Here is a 19751-nt window from a genome sequence, read left to right as displayed (position 1 = left end):
GTTGACCAGCTATATAACATAAGCAGTATTTTCTCATACTATTGATCAACAGTCCATCAATTTTAATGATCTATATGCATAGTCTGTAAATTGTCTATTTTGACAGTCTGTGAAATCTGACAGTAGTCCATGGTCAAACATGTCAACTCTGTAGCCTCATGTTTGCTGAAGCCCATACATGTAAGGTGGCTGAAAGTAACATTGCTGTAGTGATGGCAGCCATGGAACCAGTCCTGGTGCAGAGTAGACAGGGAACAACTGTGGCTGTATACTGTAGCAGGAAGGGATACCAAGCTGATCATAGGTGATACGTCTTGGAGGGTGTCTCTCTTTTGTGGCAGCTGGTAGGCTGGTTCCTCAGGTTCAGAAGCATCAGTATATGAAGGAAAGGCACTTGGTGGACGATCATCAGGCAAATTTTCAGCAGGCAAGTTACTCTCCTCAGCAGGCAGGTCTTTAACTGTTGTTGTCTCCTCCAGCCGCTTTTCAACAAGAGGCTGTGCTGGTAGCGTATCAGGGACTGGCACTGCAACTGTCCGTTCACTGTTGGGGGCCTGTGTTCCCACTCTCTCGCTGGTTCAGCATTCCTCTCCTCAGGTACTGTAGGAGATGTGGGAACCTGTAGCGGCTCATGATGAAGGTCATATTCATCCCCACTGTCTTCATCAGAATCTAGAGTCTGTGATGCAGGCTGGTGTCTCCTCGTTTTGTGACTTTTGTCCACTTTGGTCATTTCTGGTTGTGTCTCAAAAGGTAAGTGGTCACAGGACATGAGCAGATTTCTGTGCAGGACCCTGGAGCGTCCCCTACCCTTTTCTGGTCTCAATTCATAAATCGGCAGGTCTGAACCCATTTGTCTCACCACTGTGTGAATTGTATCTTCCCAATAGTTACGGAGTTTTCCTGGTCCTCCTCTTGGTGTCAGGTTTTTAATCAGAACTCGCTCGCCAGGCTGTAGCACTGAACTCCTAACTTTAGTGTCATAGTACTTCTTACTTCTTTCAGCGGCTTTCTGAGCATTTTCATTTGCAATGGCGTATGCTTCTTCCATCCTTCGTTTCCAGTTCTCCACGTATTCTCGCTGGTTACTGGAACCTGCCTCTGTGCACAATCCAAAGAGCATATCAACTGGAAGCCTGGGTGATCTCCCAAACAGAAGATAAAATGGTGAATAGCCAGTCACTTCGCAACGGGTGCAGTTATAGGCATAAACCAGTTTGTTCAGTGACTCCTTCCAATTTGACTTTTGTGTCTCAGTTAGTGTCTTTAACATTTGCAACAATGTTCTGTTCATGCGTTCCGCTTGACCGTTTCCCATCGGGTGATAGGGTGTTGTCCTGGACCCCGCCATGCCACTGAGTTTCTTTAACTGATGGAACAACTGATTTTCAAATTCTCCCCCTTGGTCATGGTGGATGCGGGACGGAACCCAAACTTCAGGGCAAAATCATTGAAGATGAGATTTGCAGCAGTTTTACCTGACTTTGATGTGGTGGCGTAGGCTTGAGTGAAACGTGTAAAATGATCAACAATCACGAGGATGTACTCATATCCCCCTTTGCATCTGTCGAGATGAAGGAAGTCTATACATACCAGTTCAAATGGCTGTGTTGTCACAATGTTTGTCAGAGGAGCTCTTGTTGCATGGGCTGGCCTTTTCTGCTTGACACAGCTACAAGTTTTAGTCACATAGTTCTCGATGTCAGATTGCATATATGGCCAGAAGAAGCGGTCACGTACTAGTGATACAGTGCGGTCAGTACCTTGGTGTCCCATGTTATTGTGCAACTCTTCCATCACTTTACCTTTGTACTGCTCTGGTAGAACTAACTGCTTGCGGGCTGTAGTGATTCTGTACAAAATGCCATCACTGTCTATTGTCAATTTGTCCCATTCTCTGAATAGGCATTTTGTCTTTGGACTGAATTTCTTTTGCTCTTTAACTGGCGGTTTGGAACCCGACAGTTTGAAATTGAGCACAGGACGGATGACTGGATCAGATTCTTGTGCTTCTCTAATCCCATCTTTTGGGATCGAGCTGGTTGTTGCAGTGGTTGTCTCACCTTCAGCTGATACTGACATAGATGCAGCTGAAAATGACCAAGGTACAACAGCCTCTTTCTGTACCTCAACTGCTTGTATCGTGGCGGCGATGGTGTCTGGTGGAAGCTCCTCAGAACATTCTCTCATCAGTGACTCTACATCCAGTGGCATCCTTGACAAAGCATCTGCATCACCGTTCTCTCTGCCTGGCCTGTACTTTATTGTAAAGTGGAAATCAGCCAAGTCTGCAACCCACCTGGAAGTGGTTGCGTTCAGTTTGCAGTAGACAGAATGTAGCAGAGCGGGTTGTTATCGCTGTATACAGTGAAGGTGGGAGCATAGTACAAATAGTCATGGAACTTATCAGTGATTGCCCATTTTAGAGCTAGAAATTCTAGCTTGCTCAGTGGTAGTGATAGTTCTTCTCAGCTGCTGTTAAGGTTCGAGAGCCATAAGCAATGACCCTAAGCTTCCCCTCTTGCTTTTGATAAAGAACTGCTCCCAAGCCTTGGTGTGACGCATCAGTGTGTACAACAAATGGCTGAGTGAAATCAGGGAAACCTAAAACTGGTGGGTGAAGCAAACACTCAATCAGCTGTTCAAGTGCCTGTTGATGCTGGTCAGTCCACAGGATTGGCTTGTTTGAGGGCACCACATGACTTACTTTCTTTGTTTTTGTTTTCCGTGGGTGGTCAGGTAATTTCTCTGAATCTGCTTTCAGGAGGTCATACAGGCAGCTGGTACTCCTAGAAAAGTCTTTGATGTACTGTCTGTAGTAAGTGAGTAAACCAAGCATTTTTCTGAGCTGGCCCACAGTCTCTGGTCTGATTTCTTTCAATGCTCTTACTGCTTCAAAATCGGCTGGGTCAACTCGGCTGCCCTCTGCAGACACTATTCTGCCCAAATAACGGACCTGGGGTTTAAAGAGATCACACTTACTTGGTTTGAGTTTAATGCCATACTCTCTGAGACGCTGCAAAACTTTTCGCACATCATTCACATGGCTGTTGAATGTTTTACTGAAAACTAGCGTGTCGTCCAGATAAGGAATGCAGATGTTATCCCGGAGCCCTTCCAAACACTCCTCCATACACCGCTGAAAAGCTGCAGGAGCGTTCATGAGGCCGAATGGCATACGTATCCACTCATAGAGTCCCCACGGTGTCACAAATGCTGTCAGTGGTCTGCTTTCTTCAGAGATGAACCCCTGGTGATACGCTTTCCCCTGATCTAAGAGGGAGAACCAGGAATTACCACCTAAACTGTCCATGATGTCTTGGACCCGAGGGATGGGCTGGCGGTCGGGATGTGTCTTTCTGTTCAGATCTCTGTAATCTATACACAACCGGAGGGTCCCGTCCTTCTTACTGAACGCACACGACAGGTGAGGAATATGAAGAGTTTGACTTCCTAACCCAGCCCTGGACTATGTAGGTCATAAATGTAACCCTTCATCTCCTGATACAGTGGCCTGGGCACTGACATGTATGTGCGCTTTACTGGTTCAGAGTCCTTTAGAGAAATAGTCATTTTCAATCGTTCAATGCAGCCAATGTCATTGTCTGATCTGGAGAAGGAGTGACACTCTTCTCTAAGCATTTGCCTAACAACCTCTCTCTGTTCTTCGGTTAGGTGAGTTAAATCTACTGGTGGATCCCACTGTTCAGTAGCAGTACATGGGGTTTGAACGCTGGTGTGATTCACTGTGGCTGAGGTGACAGTTTTTTCAAAGACTTGGGCAGGTAACACAGTCATAATGGTTTGTACTGTACCGATGATTGTGCGTCCTAGCAGGGCAATGTCGTGGTCAGTGGGGTTAGAGACCTCAAGCAGGATAACTGGAAAAACACCTTTACTGACTCTGACTAGTGTGTCAAAGAACTCAAGGTCATCTGGCCACTGCGGGTTCAGGTCTGGCTGGAAAAGCATTGTCATGTCATCTTTGAAAGGCTGGGAAGCTACACGGCACTCAATCTGAATGCTACTGTGTTTTGGTACAGCAACCTTCTCTTTCTTGGTTTTCACTGCGTATTCATCTGTCTGTTCTGCGCTAACAGCCTGTATAAAAGCTCTCACCTTGTTTCTTTTGAGGCTTGGGAAAGCTGTTTTTACTGTACTGTATCGTTTAGTCTTTTCGGTCATTGTCAAGATGTGCTCGATAACATTGAAACCTATGATGGGATGAGATAGGTGACAGCCTTTCATTACCAGCACTGGGATGATCAGTTCCTTTGTTTGGTCAGTTTCAGAGGCTAGACGAAAAGTTGTTTCAATCCATCCCAGGTACGGCATTTCAGTCCCATTTGCTGCAGTCAACCTTAGATCATCAGGTGAGTCCAGGATTTCTGAAACATCTCTCAGCCTTGCGTTTGGGAGAGATTCCTCTTTCCATCGTTCATCAATGACCGATACCTGAGAGCCTGTGTCCCATAAAGCTTGGAGGTGGTGGAGATTCAGGTGACACTCAATAAGGCACTGTCTGCCGACTAGCGAGGTGACCTTACGGGGTGGCAACCTTGAGCTAGGGATGGTAAGGAGTGGGCATTTTCTCTGTGCAGGAAAACCTTTCACTGGTAGAGTCAATTTTCAGGTGAGTGCATTTTTTCTTATGTTTAGTCCAATGTTGGTTTTGACATACTTTGGAACAGTACAGTGTCTCTTTACATGATGAACGTTGTTTCAGGTTCTCAAATGACTCTTCTCTGGCACAATTTGCACATTTCTGGGACTTTTTGGTAGCTACGGTTAACACTCGTCCCTCAGCGGTAACCCGTTTCCGTTTAAAGGGGCCTCCCTTGATGGCCTGGCTCCCCGGATTTTACATCCAGCTTGAAAATGTCCTCCACTTCCACATCGGAAGCAGTGTGCAGCGTGCATCTGTTCTGGCCTGCTGGCAGACAAAACACCTCCTTGGAGCTTGAGCAGAGTGGTTGGTATACCGGTTAGGTGCGTATTGATGCTGTGCAGGGTCAAGTGCTTGGGACCGACTGTAGTTGCTGTAATACTGCTGCTGGGAAACAGGTGGCTGGGGGTCCCTATCTGGCCTCCTAACTGGGGGTGGGGCATAGGCACAAGGCTGTGACTGAAACATAGGCTGCTGTAATGTCTCCTTAATCTGAGCAATCTCTGCACTGAGACCTTTTAGAGAAGCTACACCTGTCTTAAGTTCAGCTAACTCTGTTAACAGTTCTGCGGGTATCGTAGCTTTGGCTTCCTTCACAGGACACTTTGCAGATTGCATATCCTCTAACTGGACTACACTTACAGTTGTAGCAGGCTGTGGGGCATTAAACCGCTTTTTGTTTCGTCTTTCTCTCTCATTAGCACAAGCAATGTTAAGCTTCTCTAGCAAAACCTCATCTGATGTTTCGCTCTCTAGCAGGAGAGGCTGCATGTCTATCCTGATACTGTCACTCTGGAGACCCGTAAGGACTGTGTGTAAACACATGCTCTGGACTAGAGCAGGGTCATACTTAAGCCCTGATTCTGACTCCTGGGATGCAAACAGTACTTTTTGCCTCAAATCTAAAACGCGCATCAGGAAGCTTTGAACTCATACTTTTCAATGTATAACAGGCTATGAATATGTCCTTTAACCTGTCACATTGTCAATGAATAGAATTCTATTCAGGCATTTGGAAATTGCTCCAAAGGATGAACCAGACTTCTGGAGGTCTACAAAAGAAAATATGAGGTCTTGGCTGATTTCTTTTGATTTTCCCATGATGTCAAGCAAAGAGGCACTGTTTCTGAAGCTATGACATAATTTTCCAAGCTGTTTAAACACACAGTCAACTTAGTGCCTGTAAAAGTCTGACCCACTGGGATTGTGATACAGTTCATTATAAGTGAAATAATCTGTATCAATAACTTGTCATGCACAACGTAGATGTCCTAACCAACTTGGCAAAACTATAGTTTGTTAACAAGACATTTGTGGAGTGGTTGAAAAACTAGTTTTAATGACTCCAACCTAAGTGTATGTAAACTTCTGACTTCAACTGTACATATAGTGTATATGCGTGAACTGTTTTGACTGGGAAGCATACGGTAAGCTGCAATGGGCTGTTGGGTCGGCAAAAATCCACCACCAGCCCATGCAGGAGAAGGACGAGACACTCCATCAAGCAGTGTCTCCGCTCCCCAGTTTTGGGTTTCTTATTCACCACACACATTTGTTGTATCAATAGCTGGTTGACATTTTGAAAGGTCCCAAACAAAACTGAAAGCTGAAAACGTCAGTAATGGCAATCAGATGTGTTTATTTTTTCCTCACTGGGCAATTACCCTTATCTAGCAGAGCAATCGTAGGTAGGCCAGTTGCCAGTCTTTTAGTTGCAGTGCTGAAAAGGCTCAACATTTCTAATAGATAAACTGCCCTACAATTTAGCACCTGGAAGTTGGTGGATTTGAAAAAGTGAGGAAGGCTGTCTGAGGGTCATATCGTTGGAATGGTTGGTATTCATGATTAGTTGAGTGTGTCATTACTTAAACTTGTCCCTTATTTAAGCCCTAGTGTAATTGCATTGGCGTCTGTGAGGAGAGATTGTTCCCCATATATTAGCTACCGTCTATCTGCATGCAGAGGGGAGCTTACATTTGTTTTTTAGAATGAAGAGTAGGATGCAGACTTTTGATTGATTTAACGGTGGCATAGCAAGTAATTCGATTTGTGGGAGATAAGCAATCTGTTGCATTGTCAATTATTCAACCAGTGTTGGCTGTTTACTGGGAAACAACAGTATGGCCCCTAGAGATTGAATTGCATTTAGTCAAAAGGTAATGTCTCTCAGTACAAAATGTAACCTGATGGTGTCTGTGACCTATGAAATCATTGCGTCATCTCAACAACAATCTATGAGTTAACTCGATTGTCTGTCAGGAAGGAGACACAGGCACGGCACTACGTCGGAATCGTCAATGAGGCCTAAACCAGTCACATTGGCATTAAAAAAGAGTAAAGTATGCAACAATTCTCACCTCGTCCGGCTGGAATTAGCCAGGACCAAAATGTGGTTTTAAGCCAAAATGATGTATGTGAAAGTATATTCCTCCTGCCCTTGTGGTGCTCTGAGCCTGAAAGGGCCCGGTGGGTGGTTCACGGCCCAGGACTGGATGTTTTTTTGTCCTAAACACTGTCAAACCGACTAGAGCCTCCATCCATGCCAGGAAGTAGATTTGTTTTGCAAGATAACTCATTCAACCCCCTAGTCATTGAGCTCTGGCATCTTTTCGGCCGGAAGTTGCATCCATTGTATTTCCGATGCGCAAAGGCTTCTGATGCAAGAAGTGACATCCGGATGAGATAGAGGGTTAGGGGGGTAAATGCTTATTTAAAATGTTTATGGGCTTTCACACAGTGCAGACTGGGGTGGACAGGCTGTGGGGAGAGGCTGTAGAGACCTCCAGCCGACAGAGTGCTTAGAGCTCCAGCCTATTGATTCACTGGACGGCACTGGCCTGAGCTGCTCCAATGGGCAGAAAAGGGGAAATGCGTCTCCACGTCTTGAGACTTTTCAGAAACATCACTGCTCCAAAGCTGGTTCATTGAAGATAAGATAACCGTTCTGAATTGACTTTAGGTTTGAAGTCATTATTTAGACAGCAAGGAGTTGTAAATGTTTTATTAATATTTGAGTTATATCACTGCTTCATCATTGTTTCAGGTCTTCTCTCACACAATTGAGCTCTGGAATGGTACATTTATATTTGAGTTGTTGAAATGATCGCTCTACCGCAAGAGGTGTCTTTTATTTCTTGTAAATATATATGTACATCTTTATGTTGTAAAGGCGTATGTGCGATAAAGCATTTTATTGATATATTTACTGTCAAGGATAGCAGTAATCAATAAGCAAATCCTTGCTTTGTGGGTTCGGTTTACTATATCTCTTGCCATTAATTTTGCGTTGTAACAAAGGGCACGGGTATAAATCATGGAAGTACACTGAGCGTACAGAGAGGCCACAGTAGCTTTCTCTAAGCACTAGCGTTCAGCTGAACACTCCCCAGGGGTCTACTGGGATGACTGGATCCATTTCCTGCTAATCCCTGGTATCTTCCTGCAGCTGCCACCAGCACCACCGCTGTGGTGAAGAACTCCAGCCACATGACGCGCTGTAGTGACAGCCAGAAAAACTACTGCGTAAACGGAGGGGAGTGCTTCACCCTGGACATCACCCCTGGCAGGTCCAAGTTCCTCTGCAGGTAGGACATGATGAAACACAACACCATCCACACCACACACTGTACTATACTATGCAGACTATGTTTGACTTTATGCTTAATACAATTCCTGATGGCTTAAAGCTGCTGTTTCTAAATATTTAATTGTGCTCCGTGATGTATCATTATAGAATGTGCCGGTGCCGACTTCAGCACACTACTTTGCTATTTTGTACATGTCAAGAAGTAGCACATGCTGATACAGTAGATGCAGTCATAACATTTACCATCTATCATGTTTGAAGTCATGATCTTTTAGAATGCGGTATGTCTAGCCCCATGTATGCCTGCTAAATTAGGCCCCAGAGCTTTTTAGGCCCAAACTGTGCCTAGTTTAGAGGAAAGTGCAAAGTATTTTTTACAGTAAAGCAAAGGTGTCAGCTGAATGTTTTTGGAGTAAATCATTAAACAATCCAAAGACCTGAGCAGAGATGAAAGTGAATGCACAAGACATCATGGCGGTGTACATATGTACTGCCTCTGCACTTTGAAATGTCTTTTAGGGCAGCCGTAGGGGAGGATGTTCTAATGGACGCTTTGAAATGTCTTTTAGGGCAGCCGTAGGGGAGGATGTTCTAATGGACGCTTTGAAATGTCTTTTAGGGCAGCCGACTCTAAATGTCTGGGCTAAGCAATGGACAGGAGGGCATGGAGAGCTGAGTCTTTTAGGTGGGGAGGATCCCTATGTCTTTTAGGGCAGCATGTTCTAATGGACGCTTTGCATGACTCTAACTGGGCTAAGCAACAGGGAGAGCATGGAGAGCTGAGCAGGTGGAGGTCCCTATCCACATGCTCCTTTGCCCCCCTACATTATTAATGCCGGCTCCTTTCATCGCAACAGCCCAACAGCTGCACTCCATTTAAGAAAAACGAACCCCAAATCTGGGGCTATGTTACATTTATGAGATTTTCTTTCTGTATTCTTCCCCATTTCATTGTTCACTTTGTAACCTTAGAGCTGGGTCATGTTCATTAGGCACCAAATGTAACTAAACAGACTGTAATAGGGAGGCACTACCTGGACTTGTCCAATAAGAAACGGTCATTTTAGTTTGTTGTTGTGAAACGTTTTAAATTGTTTTCCGTCACATGTCCTACTGAACATGACTCTGTGCTGACATTGTGCTGATGTCAGGATCAGCCGTGTTCTTACAGTAGGACATTGATTTATGCTCCAGCATCGCACTCTTGTTGTCAAGAGTGTTCAGCCCTGATCCAAGCAATAGAGCCGATGAGAGACCAAGGCAGGATGGGGCTTGATGTGCTTTCCCAGTGCCCCCTGTGGCTTGAACCTCTGTGACTCAGTCTCTGAGAGTTTGAGTACTCAGCTCAAGGCACATGAGTAGCGAATCATCCCGAGCAGCAAACAAGCTGGCATGCTCTTTACACGCTTCGTATGAGAAGCAACAGCATACATCGCTGACATCTATATTTGACAAGATAATCACCTCTCTGCTGTCCTGTCCACATTCTCCATCATTGTCATTCATATAAAATCCATCTGAGGTAAAATCATGTATTATCCAGACCAATTGACCACTAAGGCATTTAAGTACACTGTGGTCTGTAAAGCAAAGTGGATTGACCCTTTAGAAACATTCCGAGGTTGTAAACTCTTCCTAATTATCTACAGCATTTCCCAATTTGTATATTACATCATTACATCTGTGGTTAGAACATCCAGTAGTTTTCAAAAGACATGGTGAGGTGGTGATAGCTCATGGTATTATTGCTTCCATTGCAGCAGCAAGAAAATCACTGCAGCTCCTCCCTCTTTGTGCCTGACACAAGGCTTGACATTGCCAAGGATACACTTTGGGTCTGGGCCATCCAATACATACATAAGACAGACTCTTACCGTCCACCGACAGATTGAGTTTCGTATTAAATACTTCAGTGACTAAGCGCAAAAATGCTGCTGTCTCCGGGATATTTTGTTTCCTTTCAGTAAATGATGCAGCATGCCGTCACTGGAAGGGAGGGGAGAAAAATAACCTCTCGGTCTCCCTCAGAAATAACTCTATCTACAAAAATAACCTGTCTGCCAGGGGTCCCTGTGGAGCCCGATTCGCTGAAGCCTGAACAGTCGGAGCACGGATTCTGTAACAGGCACACAGTGTGGAAGGGTCAGAACATCATGGAAGCAACGCTTTCCATCCTGACCCCCTCCTCAATTCATTTATAGCAAATTATATGTTTTATTTTATTTAATATGTATTTAACTAGTCATATTTAAATGTAAATATTCATAGCCAATACGAATGTCTTTCTTTAGCCATGCGGTTATTTGAAACGGCAGTACATTCGAATTACGTCCTACTGTACTCTACCTGACAATGGTCACTGACCTCTGGGTAAACCAGCATACATACCAGCAACACCTACACCTATCAGTTTCCTGCTATTTTCCATCCCACTCCCACGTTCCCCTCTCTCTATCCCCATTTTCTTTCTCTGCCTCTGAGACAATGGCCTTGCCCAGCAGACCCTGTCAGATCTGAATCACAGCTGGACTGGCTTGTTGGATTCTTTCTGCATCTCACTCCACAATCTCTTCCTTAGCAAGACATTACTCAGCCTCCTGCTTTGTCATCAGACACCAGATGATCTGCCAGTCTTCGCCCCTAACCCACACCTTAATTCCCGCTTCAGTACACAAACAACTTACAAACGAAGAATCGTCAAAAAAGGCAGATTTAAAAAAAAACTGAGCATTGGTCAGTTCCAAAGTTCCAATCACTGTCTCTCCCAGAGCCAGACGGCCAATACATCCAGACAATTTGTTGTGTGTGTGTGTGTGTGTGTGTGTGTGTGTGTGTGTGTGTGTGTGTGTGTGTGTGTGTGTGTGTGTGTGTGTGTGTGTGTGTATGGAGTGGAGTAGAACGGCATACAAATTACTAATAGACACACATACACACTCATCCTGACTCGATTTCCTTTCTTGATGGATCAAAAGAGGTTGATAATCAGACAATTATTCAGGCATGGAGTCCACAGCTAAGGCGTCTCGCTAGCGGGACAACTTCCGGTGACACTGGAGGGCGCACAATTCAAATAAATAATCGTAAAAAATTATGGATATTAAACATTTAGGTACATACAAGTGTCTATTGGTTGAAAGCTTAAATTCTTGTTAATCTAACTACACTGTCCGATTTACAGTAAGCATTACAGTGAAAACATGCCCTGCGATTCTTTGAGGACGGTGCCCCACATCAAAATATTTTTCCACCGCCACAGGTTTCACAAATTCACAAATAGCGATTACATATTCACTTACTTTTTGAAAATCCTCCTCTGATTTGTCATCCAAAGTGTCCAAGCTACAACATGTAGTGCCGTTTTGTTAGATAAAATCCTTCTTTATATCCCAAAAAGTCATTTTAGTTGGCGACATCGATTTGAGTAATCCACTCGTTCAACATGCAGAGATAGGAATCTGAAAATCTACCCCTAGACTTTCAACAAGTCAAAATACATTTCCATTGACTCCTCAGATAACCTAAAATGTAATCAAACTATACAGTTTCATACGGAAAGAAGTATGTTCAATAGGAAACTTAGTACAGGGATACAGTCTTGGAAATGTGTGTATGCACGCAAGATGAAGACAGAACCCACCTGCTAAAATCAAACTGATATTTCTCATTCGTTTTGGAACAAGCCTGAAACCTTGAACATAGACTGCTGACACCCTGTGGAAGCCATAGAAACTGCATCCTGGGAGATATAATTCATTATGCCCATATACTTTCCATTGTAAGAGCATGGGCTCTCAAAAAAACAAAAATCCGATTGGTTGTTCTTTGGATCTTCTCCTACCATATATATTGTGTTATAGTCTCCTACATTATTTTAACATTTCTACAAACTTCAACGTGTTTTCTTTACAAAGGTACCAATTATATGCATATCCTGGCTTCAGGGCCTGAACAACAGGCAGTTTACTTGGGACACGTCAGTCAGGTGGAAATTTAGAAAAAAAGGACCCTAGCCCAAAGAAGTTTTAATTAAATCTCCCTGGAATCAGAATGCATGAGCCAAACATTTGCTGAATTTCGAGGCCTGTTGAATAAGACATTGATTGAAACTTTTCTCTCAAGTACATATGTTTTCGCAAACAGAACTGGTTGCAAGACATATCAGTCTCCTTGACAACACCAGCGATGCACGTGAGTCTTCTGTAGATCTGGTGTAAACTCATCTTCTCTTCTTCCTTGTCTTCTGTTTGTGACTTTTTTGTTTCCCTCTCAGGTGTCCAAATGAATTTACTGGTGATCGCTGTCAAAACTACGTAATGGCCAGCTTCTACAGTACGTCTATTTTCTCTCCCTGTCTGTGCTTGTGATTGGAGCATGCTCAATCAGTGCTACTTCCTGTTGCTTCATTTTTTAAATGTTGTATGTATCCCATAACGGTAGCTAACACACTTTTGTACGTTGCGATGTTCCATACATTTGACCTTAATTTAGCGCCCCAAAAACATAATACTTCCAGGTCAACTGTAATATGAATAACATTGTAAGGCACAATTTCTCCCCTTTCCAGCAAAATCAATGACGAGACCTTGATGATGCCCATCTCTGCATGATCATCTTTTTAAAAATGGTGGGTGCGGAAGCAAACGCTACTGCGTCATAGTGAAAGGGGAGATATGTCGTATGGGGAAACGGCATTTTTCACCCGCCCAACTTATTAACTCTAAAATGTAAATATAACAACATAAAGAGTTTATATAATGTGTCATTACATACCTATGTAAAGGTTTGTGTCGATTTTGAATATGGTTTTCAAGGGGGCGCTAAATTTATCTTCACAATTTAACTGTGGCTGTCACAGTTTTTGAGAGTCATGATGGCTCGCAGTGTTTACGCAAAAACTAACAATGGATTGAATGAACTATTGATGAACTCACAAGTAATTCCCTTTCCACTCACCATTGATGATTTCTTGTTTTGGAAAGAGGCTGTATGGCACAGAGTGGAATAATGCACGCAGCACGTTGTGACACGTCACACTATAAAGTACAGCGTCAGCGGGGTCAGTTATTTCTCCAGTGCTATGGGTCCATTACCATGTCAATCGACACTGAATCCAGACTTAGTTCACACCCCGGACGTTGATGCCAACACAGTCGCTACAGTCCCATTAGTTTTCATTGCAGCCTCGTTTAAATGCTGCAGTTGCGCAAATGTGTACGGATCGGGGTTAGTCACCGTTACCTGTTTCTCGCATGTCCATTCTTTTGGCCTTGTTTTGTAGAGTTGGATGAAATTTAAAGCAGTTCATTATAGTTTCCTTATATTGTGTTAGTTATGTCATGATTGAATGGAACAATAATAGAAGAAAGATGGGGAAATGAATACTCAAACTTATGGATATTCAACTTTCCAAACTTGAACCTTCAAATAGGAGGCAGGGGACAGTGTTGTTTGCTGTACTAAAAAAGCTCTATATCACTACTTACTGCCTTTGAAAGGAAACAACCTAAACCTGCAATGTATTTTATAATCAGAAGAGCAATAACACTTCTGGGAGGTGGGTGGGGGTCATTGTGGATTATGGAGGCACTGTAAAAACCGGAACAGAGACCTCTTTGATGTCATGGAAAGGCAAGAGAGGGAGAGAGGCAGCCGCCCAGGCAACGGCCCCAGTGCACTCTATCACTGTGACTTACCCACTCACCTTACTGTCCAATTACCATAGGTTACCTGGCAACAGTTGCGGTGCGTGGGTAAAATCACTGAGGAAGCCAAGCCAGTTAAAAAGCCATATTACAGCCTGTGTTTTGATCATTTAGTTGTTTGCTCTATAAAGGGTGATTTATACTTCGTCTATTGACATGTCTGTAGACAGTTGGCGCAGTGACATCATGAACATTCTATTGTCGTCCGACATCAAACTTGTCGTTGACATTATAAAAAAGTATAAACACAAAAACGACAGGCTGCACGACATCAGCACCCTGGTGGTCCAAAATAGCATAACTGGTGTATTTTAACACCAATAAACCCTTCCATTTAAAAATGTATTTAGTATATGTCAATCTAGCAAACCAGGCAACTAAAGCAACTCTCTTGTTAGCTAGCTAACTAACGTTAGTTCAAATAATGACCATATCATAGCTGACAACATCTTAACTTTAGAACATTTTTATTGATTATTACAGGAAAATAAACTCACAAAAATATCATTATTTACAAGTTAATGGTGACCAAATTAAAGAAAATAGCTTACTTTGTGATGAAATAAAAGTAGGGCATTCTACATGAGGATTTTAAAACTTGAGCATTGTCTCGTTGCTGACTTAGTCAGGTAACCATGACAACGGACGCAGCGACAGGTTCAAAGTTGAACTTTTTAAAATCTGCCTGCAACAAGGAAACGGACAGTCGCAGCGACGGTCTACAGACATTCAACAGGAGTATAAATGAAATATAATTTGAACCAGCAACACTTGTCACATTCCAGTTGTCTAGAGACATGTCGATAGCCAAAGTATTAGCAAGCTTTAACCCATTCGTTCATACACCACCATGATATACAATGATGCTGAGACAACAAAAAGACAACAGTCACACATAGGCCTGTAACAGTGACCGTATTACCGCCACACCGGTGGTCATGAAGGCAGTCATATTCCATGTGACCATTTAGTCACGGTAATGAGGCTTCTCCAAGCTCTGATGCTGCTGCTGATGGTCATTCGTATTAGCATGTTGCGCAACATTACTATAAGCTGTGCAGTTGCGTGAGAAAACAGAGTGATGGCTTCTAATAAAAAGAGGAAGATCCCATCAGCTTTCTATAGAATTAGGCTACTACATTGATTTCTCAAGTTTCATAATGTTAAACACATTGCTTCTCTTTACAGCAGGAGTATGGCCTACCTGGCTGGCATGAAAATGAATCACGGGAAAAGCGTCCTCCATTCGCTATTTAAGTGCGTAGTTGACATGCACATGCATTTTAACCCCTGCCCCTGTTTCGAGACAGGCTCATGATAACGGTCCATTCTAAATCAAAACAAATTTCACACATACATAATTTAGTAGATGTAAAGACACGATTAAATCAAGAATAATCAGATGGGTGACAATATTAGCCTATCACTTGTGAATGATATATTATCGCTTGTGAATGATATATTATCACTTGTGAATGATGCCCAGTGTAAGGCAAGACATAATTACTTTTTTCTAATTTTCTAATCACAGTCACACACCTCGTGTTTGTTTAACAACTAAAGTGGACAAAATTACTTCTTAAGATTAAGCACATTAATCCGCTTTACAAGGGGTGTAGAGCCTAACTGGCATACATAAGCAGGGCGTGAGTTTCAAGTTTGGGGAAGATGAATTTCTCCATAAAAATCACCCTTCATAATACAAGCACTACATGCATAATTGCATTTGAGGTCATTTATGATAATCCCCGGTGTGTCTGTCTTCACCTGTAGCCTGTGAGAAAGCCCCGATCACATGATGGAGAGCCATGTGAGTGAGAGGTGCTTCATAGCATGCAGCACTCAGGGAGAAGGGAATTATTATTACTATATTCAGCCCAAAGGCAAAACGGACACTGATTTTTTTAGGGGGCATTGCAGCCACACAAAAGGATGCCGCTGGGAAATTTGAGGCATTATCAAGTGCTTGTCAAATTGTGAACGAGAAACTGATGAAGTCTATACAGCACAAAACAAGGCAGAGCTCATGCCTTTCATGCAACTTTTTTCAAATAATCATTTGTCTCATTATGCAGCCTTTGAATGTATTAAAAATCAAAACATATAGCCCAACAATTGTAGAATAACTAAAGTTACGTTAATAACTCTAAATTATTATTATGACTTATTTTACCTTTATTTAACTAAGCAAGTCAGTTCTTATATACAATGACGGCCTACCCGGGATGACGCTGGGACAATTGTGCACCGCCCTATGGGACTCACCATCACAGACATGTTTTTCTGAAATTACATTTTTTCTTAGGAAGTGATTTGATTGGTGTGAAGCCAAAACCAAACTAGCCACACTTGGGGGACATTTTGCTGCACCAGGACAACCCCCAGTTGAGCTTAGCTGAAGGGAGGCCAAGTGTTTGCTGGCATCAATCAATCAAATGCTACAACGGCAACATCTTATACTCTTTTGTTAACGACAGGCATCAGATACTTTGGCTACAAATCAAATCAAATTTTATTGATCACATACACATATTTAGCAGATGTTATTGCAGGTGTAGCAAAAATGCTTGTGTTCTTAGCTCTAACAGTGCAGTAGTATCTAACAATTCACAACAATACACAGAAATCTAAAAGTAAAAGAATGGAATTTAAATATTAAGATGAACAATGTCAGGGTGGCATTGACTAAAATACATTAGAATACGGTATATACAGTTGAAGTCTGATGTTAACATACACTTAGGTTGGAGTCATTAAAACTCATTTTTCAACCACTCAACACATTTCTTGCTAACAAACTATAGTATTGGCAAGTCAGTTAGGACATCTACTTTGTGCATGACACAAGTCATTTTTCCAACAATTGTTTTCACTTATAAGTACCTGTATCACAATTCCAGTTGGTCAGAAGTTTCCATACACTAAGTTGACTGTGCCTTAAAACAGCTTGGAAAATTCAGGTGAAAATTCCAATTGTCATGGCTTTAGAAGATTCTGATAGGCTATTTTACATCATTTGAGTCAATTGGAGGTGTACTTGTGGATGTATTTCAAGGCCTACCTTCCAACTCTGTGCCTCTTTGCTTGACATCATGGGAAAATCAAAAGAAATCAGCCAAGACCTCAGAAAAAACATTGTAGACCTCCACAAGTCTGGTTCATCCTTGGAAGTAAACGCCTGAAGGTACCACGTTCATCTTTACAAACAATAGTACGCAAGTATAAACATCATGGGACCACGCAGCCGTCATACCGCTCAGGAAGAAGACACGTTCTGTCTCCTAGAGATGAACGTACTTTGGTGCGAAAAGTGCAAATCAATTCCAGAACAACAGAATGTCAACAGAACAACAGAATGTCAACAGAACAACAGCAATTCCAGCTCAGCAAGGAAGCCACTTTTCCAAAACCGCCATAAAAAAGCCACACTACAGTTTGCAACTTCAAATGGGGACAAAGATCATACTTTTTGGAGGAATGTTCGCTTGTCTGATGAAACAAAAATAGAATTGTTTGGCCATAATGACCATCGTTATGTTTGGAGGAAAAAGGGGGAGGCTTGCAAGCCGAAGAACACCAGCCCAACCGTGAAGCACGGGGGTGGCATCATAATGTTGTGGAGGTGCTTTGCTGCAGGAGGGACTTGTGCACTTCACAAGATAGATGGCATCATGAGGTATGAAAATGATGTGGATATATTGAAGCAACATCTCAAGACATCAGTCAGGAAGTTAAAGCTTGGTCGCAAATGGGTCTTCCAAATGGACAATGACCCCAAGCATACTTCCAAAGTTGTGGTAAAATGGCTCAAGGACAAAGTCAAGGTATTGGAGTGGCCATCATAAAGCCTTGACCTCAATCCTATAGAACATTTGTGGGCAGAACTGAAAGGCATGTGCGAGTAAGGAGGCCTACAAACCTGACTGTTACACCAGCTCTGTCAGGAGGAATGTGTCAAAATTCACCCAACGTATTGTGGGAAGCTTGTGGAAGGCTACCCGAAACGTTTGACCCAAGTTAAAGAATTTAAAGGCAATGCTACCAAATGATAATTGAGTGTATGTTACCTTCTGACCCTCTGGGAATGTGATGAAAGAAATAAAAGCTTAAATAAATAATTCTCTCTGGCATTATTTTGTCATTTCACATTCTTAAAATAAAGTGGTGATCCTAACTGACCTAAGACAGGGAATTTATACATTAAAAACTGAGTTTAAATCTATTTGGCTAAGGTATATGTAAACTTCTGAATTCAACTGTAAATATGAAATTAGTAAAAAATGATGTAAACATTATTAAAGTGACTAGTGTTCCATTATTAAAGTGACCAGTGATTCCATGTCGATGTACAGTACATACAGTAGGGCAGCAGCCTCTAAGGTGCCGGGTTGAGTAACCGGGTGGTAGCCGGATAGCGATGGCTATATAACATTATGATGGCCTTGAGATAGAAACAGCTTTGATGCACCTGTACTGATCTCGCCTTTAGGATGATAGCGGGGTGAACAGGCCGTGATGTAGGTGTTCTGAAAGACAGGCAGTCAAATTAAATTTGATTTGTCACATGCTCCGACCTTACAGTGAAATGCTTACTTACAATGAAGTTAAAAAATGTAAAATAATAATAATAATAGTAACAAATAATTAAAGAGCAGCAGTAAAATAACAATAGCGAGGCTATATACAGGGGGTACCAGTACAGAGTCAATGTGCGGGGCCACCAGTTAGTCGAGGTAATTGAGGTAACATGTGCATGTAGGTAGAGTTATTAAAGTGACTGCATAGATAATAACAGAGAGTAGCAACAGTGTAAAAGATGGGGGGGGGGGGGCAATGCAAATAGTCTTGGTAGCCATTTGATTAGATGTTCAGGAGGCTTATGGCTTGGGGCTAGAAGCTGTTTAGAAGCCTCTTGTACCTAGACTTGGCACTCCAGTACCAGTGGCTGGAGTCTTGGACCATTTTTAGGGCCTTCCTCTGACCGCTTGGTATAGAGGTCCTGGATGGCAGGAAGCTTGGCCCCAGTGATGTACTGGGCCATACACACTACCCTCTGTAGTGCCTTGCGGTCGGAGGCCGAGCAGTTGCCATACCATGCAGTGATGCAACCAGTCAGGATGCTCTCGATGGTGCAGCTGTAGAACCTTTTTGTCACATCTACTCCTGCCACACCCCCTAGTGGTCATCCAGTATATGCTTTACCTGCAGCTATTCGCTCCAGTACACTCTTTCTCTCTCTACCCCTCCCTTTCTATTTGTGTGTGATGGTGTGGTTGGAGACATGTGTGCTGGAGTCAAAGCAGATCTCTATCAGCTGCAACTCGTTCCATAAATCAAGACCTCTACAAATACCCATTCCTGCCAATTCCACTCTGCCAGATCGTAATCTCTGCTCAGTCAGTATCAGTCTTTTGTTTATTCTTAAGATCCTGTTGCTCTGCTTTGCTCGTTTCCCTGCCTTACACCATTTTTGTCCCCTCCTTGTAGTTACTGCTCTGTCTCTGTCTCCTGTCTCCTGTTCCACATCTCACCACCAACCACCTTGCTCTGGATATCACTCACCACCATTACCTTGGATTCCCCTCAGGACCTGTTCCCCTGTTCTACTCAGCCAACTCTACAATCCTGGTTTTTGCAACTCATCTTAGCTACCCCGGTTCTGCACTCCCCATTTCTCTGTGATCAATAAACCTATTTGTGCATTCATCCCGGCTACATCTTCTGAGTCCGCTCTTGGGTTCCCCCCCTTCGCTCATCGTAACACTTTTGAGGATCTGAGGACCCATGCCACATTTTC

The 19751-nt window shown here is 42.9% G+C and overlaps 1 protein-coding gene across 2 annotated transcripts in view; it reads left to right on the top strand.

Moving 5' to 3' along the window:
- Positions 1 to 19751, top strand: part of LOC115147122 (pro-neuregulin-1, membrane-bound isoform-like) — a 73829-nt gene that overhangs the window by 34138 nt on the left and 19940 nt on the right. The window contains exons 2-3 of one of the 2 annotated variants that reach the window (XM_029689135.2): positions 8112 to 8250; positions 12523 to 12581. In XM_029689135.2, the coding sequence (XP_029544995.1) occupies positions 8112 to 8250; positions 12523 to 12581 (198 nt within the window). The remainder of the gene's footprint in view (positions 1 to 8111; positions 8251 to 12522; positions 12582 to 19751) is intronic. The other variant, XM_029689136.2, reaches the window with a different exon arrangement.

The sequence above is a fragment of the Oncorhynchus nerka genome, linkage group LG19 (genome assembly GCF_034236695.1).
Source record: "Oncorhynchus nerka isolate Pitt River linkage group LG19, Oner_Uvic_2.0, whole genome shotgun sequence".
NCBI classification, from domain to species: Eukaryota; Metazoa; Chordata; class Actinopteri; order Salmoniformes; family Salmonidae; genus Oncorhynchus; species Oncorhynchus nerka.
Note: the sequence above shows the minus strand (reverse complement) of the source record. Positions and strands in the feature narration are given on the sequence as shown.